Below are 10,900 nucleotides of genomic sequence, written 5' to 3'. Positions count from 1 at the left end.
CAAAGATCAATTTAAAAAAATACTATAATCAGAGAAACTAAATTATTTGTGATAAACTGCAGCATCCACATTCTCAGAGACTACAAAGATCAATTTAAAAAAATACTGTACTCAGAGAAACTAAATTATTTGTGTTTTTGTCACTTTGTTCTTCTAAAGCCACTAATATTTACCTTGGTTGAGTTGTTAAAAAGCCTTCTATTGTTGGATTTGTCAGATTTCTTGATGTTCAGAGCTCCACCAGCAGTACGCCAACCTTTAGTCCAACATAGTTCTTTTTCATTCCAACCAATCCCAGTTATGGAACAGTGAAGTCTCTGCTGCTGCTGCTGGAAGCTCTGTAGTCCTGACAGAGAACCACCAACCTGTACAAGCTGAGTATGACCACCAGGAGGTTCTTGATGGTGAAGAATCCCAGCATCTGGTGAAAGATTTTGCAATAGACCATGGCGGTGACTCGCACCACCAGGAACGGACCGTCCTGGATGAACAAGGCTTCTGTGGTGTTCCACATGTCAGTGCTGTGTTTGGTGAAGAAGCTGCTCCTCTGCTCATCCTCACTCTCTGACTTGTTGCTCACCACTGTGTAAAAGAAGGAGGTGAAGAAACCACAGAAGAGAATAAAAAAAAAGTTTTTCATAGTCAGTAACATCTTCACTTTAATAACATCTTTAATAACCTTCACTAACTTCAATCACACATTCACAACCTTTCCTTATTGAATGCAGTACTTCTCAAATTTTATGATATTTTTATATGATAATGTGAGGTGAGAATTACAGACAGTTGTTACAGACACTGACCAGACAGATGGAACGGGAACTGAAGCATGCTCCAGGTCCAAACAGCTAAGACCAGGTAGACCATCTGAGGAGTCTTCTCCCTGCAGAGGAAGAAGAAGAAGAAGAAGAAGAAGAAGAAGAAGAAGAAGAAGAAGAAGTGGACTTTGTCATGAGACTGTATTTGCTTTATAATCTGTGGCACAGAGGAAATACAGGAAGACCCCCTCCCACCTCCCACCCTGACAAAACCACAGTCGTGAAGAATCTCCACTCACTTGACGTCTGACAGTGTTTCACTGGTGAACTCCAGGATGTCTGCAGCTGTGCCAATGAAAATCAAGAGAAGCTGTGACAGCTCTTCACGTGTGACTCCGCCCCCCCGCGGGAGCAGCCACTTTCCTACAATGAGGAGGATGAGCACAATCTGATGAAGAGCTAGGATCCAGTCGTTAGAACAGACGGTGGAAATGGCCTGAGACACGTCCTAAAAAAAAGACACACATATATATAAAACAAAGTCTAATCACTGTTGTTGTTGTTGTTGTTGTTGTTGCTGTGATGTGTTTCAAATCTCAGCTTCAATTAGATTGAGTTTTCCATCCTCCTCCCAAAGTCCCTGAGGTGAAACAGATAATAATAATAATAATAATAATAATAATAATAATAATAATTTAACTACAGAGTACACACTCTGTCTGTCCTTAAAACTTTTGTTCAACTCACCTCTTCTCCGTGACCTTTGACACTTTGAGAGAAGATGATTTATGCATGGCTGTCATATTGTACTCATGTCCGATGACTTTAATTCTTTTCTCGTTATTTGACTGCACTGATGTCTGACTCAAACCATGAGTGTTTCTCTCCGTGAACATCTGACTGTGTGGCGTCACCTTCAGCCTGGTGCTGTAGTTCCCAAAGGTCGTGTTCACCATGAAGGTTGTTCGCACACTTTCAAATGAGTCCAGTTTTCGGCACTTAGAAAAAAAGAAAAAAAAAGACAGAGACGATGAAGAAGGAGAAAGACGAGGAGTAAGTGTAGTGTAGTTTGTGGGACTGTCACACCTCAGTCCTGTTGGCGGCGATCTGCTGCTGTGGATGAAGCTCCAGGAGCCAGATGGAGGGAACGATACTGATGAGGAACAGGAAAATGGGCGGAGAAAACCTGCATCAGATGAGGGTTAGGGTTAGACAACATCAATGTGTACATGTATATTTACCATTAGTTTTAGCACAATTTCAAGTAACACTTCAAGTAATTACTCATGGCCTTCAAGCTGTGTACTTTGTACTGCGGTTGCCAAGCAACGACATTTCATTGCCAGACTCACGGTTTTCTTTGCAATGACTATAAAGAAAGTTTAAGTCTAAGTCAGTTGCGTGTGGTTTGTGATTGAACGCTAATGAAAAAAAAAACTCTTCTGTTTGAAGAGGAATCTTCTCCTCGACTCCTAGAAATCTCAGCTGGAACTAATCACAGCGAAAAGATTTCCTTCCTGTCTTTGTGGTCTTTGACATTGGAGCGGATTTATTTAAAGAACACTCAGTGTTCTTCAACAATGATTCTGAAAAAAAAAACTCTACATGGAGATGGAGTGGAGGGGTTCTTCAATGAAATGGGAAGGAGAGGTTAGAGAAGGAGACGAGGGGTTGTGGGTTTAGGTGACGGTTACTGCGCCCAAGGGGCAAATAAACAATAGCAGCAAAAGGGTGGGGTAGGATGTAGGGGGGATGAGTTTCCTGCAGGAGACTGATAACAAGATTGTTCAACTATGAATCTTGAAAAGGACAAAAATCAGTCACAAATATCTGGACCTCAAAGGGACAAAAATCAGTCACAAATATCTGGAGGTGTACACCTGGGGTGTGCCTTATTTTACACCAACACAAGTATTCACCAGAATGTGTCCGTGAAGGAGAACGAATCAGTTAAACTGATAACCTGTTATCTATTAAAACGATCTTCAAAAGTTATTTTGAAGATAAAGAGCAACAGTGAAGTCAGTGATCACTAACTACTGACAAACAAAAACGAAAAAACAATCGTTCCAGGTTAAAGGGTTAGTAGGAGGAAAAAATGCAGGTGAGACAAACCAGAGTCTGTTATGACTTGATGACATCACTCATTCAAAGATGACATCACTCATTAATTCACCACAAAGACCCAGAAAGAGCGGGATCACACCATTTGTAATCTTCCCCTCGCCTCCTCTTCAGAGTGAAAATCATCTCCAGGACCAGGGGCAGGAGGAGCAGCAACAGGAACCAGTAGAGGAGATCTTCCTTCACCGAGGTCACCCTCCAGACTGCGCACATGCACACCAGGATGAACAAGGCTCTGGTGGTGATGGCACACGTGGACCTCAGCAGAGTCATGATGAGAACAGAACCCGGTTCTGCTGCTGCTGCTGCTGCTGCTGCAGTCGTGGTGTGTGTACAGCACGGACACACACTGGACTCTGTGTTTTGTGGAGTTTTGGCAAAGTTTAAGCCCCGCCCATTTGAGCAGTCACTGGCTCGCTGAAAAGTGCCACGGTATCAGGAAAACACACAAAGAGGGGAAGGGAAACCCCCCATCTTCGGCGAACATTTTTTCAGACGAAATCACACTTTGCTGATCGTTCACATAGATAGAGGTGCTGTGGTATTGATGTGTTTTTTCTGGTCTCTAAAACCTTTTTTTTTCATTGTTAACTATTCATATTTTTGAGGGGTTTGTTATTTTTTATTTATTTATTTCGAGTTTTTCTATTGATTTATCGTTTCCCAGAACACAATCCAGTGGCGCTTGTCATGATGTGAGCTGGTGACCTCTGCTGGATTCTTAGGAGATTACAATTGAGTCAATGTTTGGCCATTAGAAACAGTCCTTAGTTAATTCATATCCGTGCAGGCTGTTTCAGACCTGTTACAGGTTACAGGTTGTTACATACATTTACAGACATTTGGATGTCTTCACCGTAGTCCACGGTGAAGGGAAATGGCGTGGGGGTTGATGAATGCCACCCGTGTGCAGCCTGTGAACAGGAACTCACACGTTATTTTTATTTTTCCACAGTCGAGATGTTTGATATTAATCACTTTCATTACACTTTGCACACACACACTTATGGTGAGTTAGTTTAACACACGTCTTTACGATGTAAAACCCACTCACTGTAAAATTAGTTGTCTGAAAATAAACCACTGTTGCCATGGAAACATCCAGCAATGGGTAAATCAGCCCACAAAAAGAGATACATTATTAATGCTGACATCATTTCCACCCTGTAATCTGTGTGTGAGCGCATTAATAACACAGTCATGTGTTTCTTCAACACTGCTCTAATGAAACCCTCTCACTCCTCACTTCTCTTCTGTCTAAAACTCACAAAGTGAACGTGACAACAGAAATCCTAACCCGCACACTCACGCTAAACCAGGCATGGACAAACTAAGGCCCGGGGGCTGGATGCGGCCCGTTCATCCTTTTAATCCGGCCCGCCAAACCTTCTCCAAATTACATAATTTGTTTATATTATCATTATATTTCTGCCTTTTTTGCTACAGTACCCACATCTCCCAGATAGATAGCGTAGAAAATGATAAAAGCATTTTAGCATTTTAGCCTTTATGCATGACTTTGTTCGCACCTGGCTCACTGTTCAATTTTAGGACGATTGTGATGCGTGACAACACTTTCATTAACAAAATGATATGATAAGGGAAACATCAATAAAAAAAACACAATTCATATTTGGCGAAGTGAGCGTGGTTATGACATCATCAGAACGATTGAAGTGACATCACTTGTCAAACAAATGGTCGATAGGTAAATATTGATATAAGTACCAATTCTGGTTTCAGTTTCAGTGGCACACACTCATCTCCGTGCCTCATGCTGGACTTTACTCACTCTGTCTGAATGTGTGACTACACTTACAGCAACATACATTGTTGCCTGCACCGCACTGTTGCAACCACTCCTGGGCTGTGGACAAGTGAACACATGCAGTTGGCAGATGAAAGCTGGAGCGGTGACATTGATTAGGCAGATACTTCATTATTGTAGCTGCCATTAACAATGAAACCCCATTGATTCAGCCTCTGAAATGGCTGCGAGGGAAATCAGCAATGAAAACAAGAAAGTGCTGTGGTTTCTTTTGATTACACTGCAGGAATCTCAACGTGGCTGCAGCCACATGTAAGACAAGCAGCCTGTGTGTAATCCAAGCTTGTCCTGGAACTGATTTTGTCAGAACATTAGCTCAGCTGCTTCAGTATTATTACTGATGGAATTTTTGTTGCATTAGAATATAATATAACATAGTGTAACATAATATAATATAAATTAGCATTAAGACGAGATTTATAATCTCTGTGTCTGTTATTCAAGCGCAGCAAAAGCAGAACAATGAGGAAAAGCACGTCACATTACTGGACGTGTGTGAATCACTGCTTTTCTCTGTTATTTCTGCGTAGGAGACAAACACACACACACACAAAAAACGCATTGCGTAATACTGTACTTCAAATAACTGCTGTCAGAAAGAAAAAGCCTGTGGCGCTGTTGCTCAATGATCTGAGTGAGAAAACTGCAGGGCAAAGGGTAGAGGAAGTAGGAAAAAAGAAAAACAGCGCCGTGTTGTGGCGAGAAGCAGAACTGAAGCGCGGGCGCGCGCACACACATATTATTATAAGTATTTAATATGTGTACATATGTTTATGTATATATATATTTGATATATATAGATAACACACATATATATAGCATATATATATATTTTCAAAGTACACACATACATTTATTTATGTACTATGCATATACACATAATACATATATATGTTTATATATGTTTGTATATATGTTTATATATATGTTTATATATGTGTTTATATATATATACATATATATGTTTATATATTAATATATGTGTACTATGTGTATATACCAGATGTTCTGGTCTCGGGTTGGCTTTTGAGGAATCTTTTAATAACACTATTATCTTTCATGTAACGTTGTTTTTTGAAGACAAACCCACAGCGAGCGCCTCAGTGTCATTACTGTGAGAAATGTGCATTCATACTGAACGTCTTTTACTCAAGTCCTGTAAGAGACACGCTCCTGACAATGTGCAAAATGCTTTAAAACAGTTTAAATCGTAATTATATCGACGTGAAACGATTTTAAAGTCGTTTGAGTTCCCTTTTAATTTCATAAATCTTATTTTTTTTCGTAAAATACATATTTTATATCACTAATATTACAATATATGGCGTGGAACGAGGAGAAAAGCTGAACATCGGAGGTTTAAAATTAAAGTTACACATCTGCTTCATTAAGTTAGAACATGAACCTGTAAAAATACTGTTGAAACACAATTTTACCCTTTATATATTATACTCGACCCCTTTTTGATCACAATTACTGCTTTCCGAACTCTACCAGACCGCGTCCCTTCCAGGACCTGCGGCAATCCATTCAAGCCAGCAAGTTTGAGAGCGTGTTGTGTTTAATCGATTCATAACGTCGAGATGGAGCCGAACTCACTGAAGGTAATGTTTGCCATCAGAACTGCGTTTGTTTCTATTTAACCTCGTTTCTCGCCATCGTCTTCGGTGGCTGTCGTATCGTAGCACGTCCTCGGTTTAATATCGGATATTAAAAAAATATAAAAATAAAACAGAACCAAACTCTGATGCTTCGCACATTTGTGATGTGAGCACATCTGTGTCAAATGTTTGCCTGTCTAAAAATAGTTCTGTGTTTGTCTTTGTTCCGGACGGGAATTTTTTATCCGCAAGCTCGTCATTACGCATGAATAAAATGTTTTTATTTTATTATTATTATTATTCCACCTTCCTTAGTCAAATGTTGTTTTCTCTGGTGTTATGATGTTGATGCTGTTTTTTTTTTTTTTTTTTTTTTTTTTTTTAAACGCCTGCGTCTATGTATCCTCCACAGTGGGTGGGCTCGTCCTGCGGTTTACACGGACCTTATATTTTCTACAAAGCCTTTCAGTTTTTGCGGGACGGAAAATCCAGGATTCTGTCACTCGGCGACTTTTTCTTCGTCAGATGTAAACCCGAGGATCCAGTTTGCATAGCGGAGCTGCAGCTTCTCTGGGAGGAACGGACAAGCAAGCAACTTTTATCCAGCTCCAAACTTTATTTTTTACCGGAGGACACGCCGCAGGGACGGACGGTCACGCACGGAGAGGTGAGAGACCGACGTCTCCCGGGAACCGAGAGGCATATCTGTGCGTCAGTGTGTCTTTTCTATTCTATTCTATTCTTTTCCAAATCTACAAATATCGTTAAGTTGTGCAGATATCTACTCTCACTCTTTCTCTCTCCCTCTCACTCGCTGTCTCTCTCTCTCTTTCTCTCTATCTATCTATCTATCTATTTATCTATCTATCTATCTAGTGCGCGTGCGCGTGCCCGCATGTGTGTGTCCCTGCGTCGTCGACAGCGTTTGTCTATTGTACTGTCAAATGCTGAATGTGCAGCTTGTTGTTAGCTTGTGTTTTAAAGGAGGGAGAATCTGCAGGAGGCCGTTCCCTCTCTCTCTCTCTCTCCCCCACGAGCCTCCGTCACGTTAGTCCTCAGTCAAAGCCTCGACTGCTGACGTACGGGAGGAAATTGCGAAACTAATAAGTGGGTAGAGGATCAAACGGCTGCGTGAGTTATTGGATATTTAACGTGGAAAGTAGGACAATACAATACAGTTGGAGTGAATTACAAAAAAAAAAAAGGGGGGGGGACACGAACGTCCTCCCGCGTCCTGACTCACGGCTCCTATCGTTTATCAGCCCTGTGTGTGTGTATGTTTTTCTAGCCGTCAAGGACAAAATGGAAAATGTTCCTGTTTTACACGGAGGCGTTGTTGGCACAGAACACCACTGCGTGTATAATTGATTATGTCCATATGTGGCGCTAGAGATGCAACTTCAACATTGCATTACATTACATGCTCTTCACTGTCATCGTTACATTGACGTAAAACACTGTCTGTGATTGGATACGACAGTGGTTTCTCACAGATCTTAAAATATCTAAGTAAAAAAAAAAAAAAAAAAGTCAAATGTAATTTATTCATCTGCAACATAAGAACAAGGAGAAACACAGGCCATAAAAATGCCTGAATAAATCTGGCATTAATTTGATCTCTTCTCTATTATTTAATATACCATTTTAATATGTTAAAAAGTTTACATATATCATATATATATATGAAAACATATATGTAAATATATATTTATATACATATATTCTGTATATATAACTACATATTAAAAGATTGTATCACTCATTTGGTCTCACTTTTAGGTATTTTAAAGAAATTTATTAAGCATAACTTTTGACTAACTCTGCCATTTTAAGTCTTCCCTCCTCTCAAATGTAACTTTAGTTTTTTTTCTTACATGTTTGACTATTTTTGGTTCTGCTGCTCTTTCACTTTTCTCTCTCTCTCTCTCTCTCTCTGTAGTCACAAATGTGGATTTTTCTTTCCTCATCGGGGAGAATATGTAAAAACGCCCTGTGTTACATAAAGCAGTATCTGCATCGCTAAGTGTGTCCATATGTGGCTCCACTTACATCAGCGCGTTCAAATGTTTTCTGCTCAGTGTGTCAGTGATGAGGAGCCTCTGACAGACGTTCCTGTATAATGACTTTTCATTGGCTCTGATTCTCTACTACTGCTCTTTCATTGTTTCTAGTCGGAGGACAAAGCCGTGTTTGTACTTGACTCTTCCGCTGGTGCTTTACTTACATTCTTTCCTCTTGAGTAATAGAGTGGATATCACGATTCTCTCTTTCAGCAGTTAGGAAGAAAAACACAGGTCTGTTTACAGCCATTTGAGGCAGAATTTCTCTCTCTGCGCCTCCCTGGTTTACTCCCAGGATTTTTCTCATTTAGTTTCTTGGCTTTATCTCGCTGCAGTTATGGAGTCACTTCACTGAGAACATGAACGGACCACTGGCACACTTACGCAGCCAGCTACATTAGAACTCCACCCCTTGTGTTAAATGGTTATTTGCATTGCAAAATGCTTCTGTTTCAATTACTGGATAAAACACCACCAGCAGGCAGTGTTTAAAGTCTGGCCTGGGGACAGCTGCGGTACTCCTCTGAGGGCCTTTTTATTACAGATACAGAATCTCTTTTTAAATGCTTATGGAGTAGCGTCCAACGTAGACAAAGCAACAATTTTGTTTGCATATAAACGTGGAGGATTAGACGTATGTCCCTGAGCCGGGGTGTGTGTAGAAGTCTATGTTATGTTGAAATAAACAACGTCACGATGTAACGATAAACCCGTAAAAATGTGTGGATATCTTTCAACACTTGCTGCAACAAGAAGTCACAGAATCCTCCCAGGAAACCAAGGACAGGGGAACATATTATGATAAATACTCGATTCTACGAAACTTAAAGACAGTCTTAACAATCACTGCAGGATTATACTGGATCCTAACATGAAAGACTAACCCCCCCCACACCAACCCCTAACACATGAGTGACTGTACTGCTAATGTAAATAAATGAGGGGTCTCTCTCCCCTCTCCTTGCTGCTCCACCACACACACACACACACACCTCCTTAAAAAAGAAATGTGTAACTTAGTTGACTTATTGTGGTGCTTTGTGTTTGTCAGCAGTACGTCGCCCTCCCTGGCCTGAGGTTAGTGCTAAACACACATTTATGTTCTGAAGGCGTGTTCATGTCACCCTGATCCTGTAAACTGGATAGAACACCCTCTTCACCTGGCTGCTGATTGGATAAAAGCCATCAGAGCTACATAATAGACGGTTGTGAGACTCAGTTTGTAGCAAAGGTTAAAAACATTAGCGAACACTTTACATGTTAGCGATATTGTGTTATTGCAGGGTTGGTAGCACAACATGAATTGTGTATTAGTGTCAGGTTAGCAGTGGCTAGCACGTAACCAGTTAGCATTTTGTTGGACAAAGCTAACCGTGCCCTCGGCTCCTCTTCTCGTCGCTGCCGTGCTCTCTCTCTCTCTGTGTGTGAAGCTGCTCGGCCGCAGGAACTGGTGTTTTCCTCTAACCCAACAATGTTTCAAACTCGCTGAGCGACACAATTATTTTCCCTGACTGCAAGTGACCTGTTTCTGATGCTTTGCTGCCGCTGACACTGTTTCTGTTTTTGGATTTTAGGACATGGAGAACTGTTGTAGATAATAATAGTGTGTGTATAGACACACACACACACACACACACACACTTATCTTTATAGGATTTAAAAAGGCATTCATTCTGGAGCTCGGAGAATTTTCTGGAACGTCCCAAAATACTGCCTCTTAACATTACCTCTGATTTTCTCTCTTCTTTCACTATGACACAGCTGTGTGTCAACAATCGCACACAAACATCGCACACAAACATCGCACACACATGTGATGTGACTCCTGTGGTGATTTAATAACTCACTCACTCTGCTCTGTTTCCATATTTGTACCAACGTTTTACCAGTCCAGGCTTTAAACGGTCTTTTAGATAATCCTTAGCTGTATTGCGTAATAGCTGCATGGTTTAACTTTGATTACATTAAATGAGTGTATTGCCGTCAGTAGCTTCAGTGTGTGTGTGTGTGTGTGTGTGTGTGTGGGAGGGGGGGCAGCTTCTTTATGCAGAACAACTGCAGTGGCTCATGTTTCAGCAGCTCAGCTTTAAATCTTTAGATTCAATGCGTTCACATAAACAAAGGCAGGAGTTTCTTTGTGAAGGAAAAGGATTTTGTGTGTGTGTGAGTGTGTGCGTGCATGGAGTGTGGCTCTGCTCCAGCTGCAGAACAAGTCATTAACTCTGAACACTGCCCTCCAGTGAATTCCTCACCACTGCTGAAATAGCATGTAAATTATTACCAGCTTTTTTAGGATGGTGTCATTGAAAACCTTTAAAATGGAACACTCTGAACTTCAAAGGCTGCTAAAAAAACACCGTTTCCCATTGGCCGACGGATTCTAATTCCCACCCATTACCAGTGTGAGTATTTTCACTCAGTAATGACACGTTCTAGCAGACGTTTGTTGCTCCTCATTCTGACCATTTTTCCACCTAGTCGTCGACTCACCACTTGAACAGACAAACATTTACCCTAATGCTCCCCTCT

General features: G+C 40.9%; 2 protein-coding genes across 2 annotated transcripts in view; one reads left to right on the top strand and one right to left on the bottom strand.

The window, feature by feature from the left end:
• Nucleotides 1-81: 81 nt before the first annotated feature.
• LOC103387127 (transmembrane protein 26) lies at nt 82-3,271 on the bottom strand. Its single transcript, XM_008321643.3, has 6 exons — nt 2,965-3,271; nt 1,845-1,944; nt 1,673-1,756; nt 1,058-1,266; nt 804-883; nt 82-582 (listed from the first exon to the last, which is right to left on the bottom strand). The coding sequence occupies exons 1-6, from the start codon at nt 3,153-3,155 to the stop codon at nt 299-301; spliced, it is 948 nt and encodes a 315-aa protein (XP_008319865.1). The 5' UTR covers nt 3,156-3,271; the 3' UTR covers nt 82-298.
• Nucleotides 3,272-5,865: 2,594 nt separating this feature from the next.
• arid5b (AT-rich interaction domain 5B) overlaps nt 5,866-10,900 on the top strand; it is a 27,047-nt gene continuing 22,012 nt past the window's right edge. Inside the window, exons 1-2 of the mRNA XM_025061011.1 lie at nt 5,866-6,314; nt 6,724-6,978. Coding sequence (XP_024916779.1) covers nt 6,294-6,314; nt 6,724-6,978 — 276 coding nt within the window. The 5' untranslated portion in view covers nt 5,866-6,293. The remainder of the gene's footprint in view (nt 6,315-6,723; nt 6,979-10,900) is intronic.

The sequence above is a fragment of the Cynoglossus semilaevis genome, chromosome 12, assembly GCF_000523025.1.
Source record: "Cynoglossus semilaevis isolate Cse_v1.0 chromosome 12, Cse_v1.0, whole genome shotgun sequence".
Lineage (NCBI taxonomy): Eukaryota > Metazoa > Chordata > Actinopteri > Pleuronectiformes > Cynoglossidae > Cynoglossus > Cynoglossus semilaevis.
The sequence above is the reverse complement of the archived record's forward strand: the minus strand, read 5'-3'. Positions and strand labels throughout refer to the sequence as shown.

Coding starts and splice junctions, on each gene's coding strand:
- LOC103387127 (XM_008321643.3), bottom strand. CDS start 3,155: ATGACTCTGCTGAGGTCCACGTGTGCCATCACCACCAGAGCCTTGTTC. Junction 1,757..1,844: donor TCGCCGCCAACAGGACTGAG/GTGTGACAGTCC, acceptor TTTTTTTCTAAG/TGCCGAAAACTGGACTCATT. Junction 884..1,057: donor GAAACACTGTCAGACGTCAA/GTGAGTGGAGAT, acceptor CTTCCTCTGCAG/GGAGAAGACTCCTCAGATGG.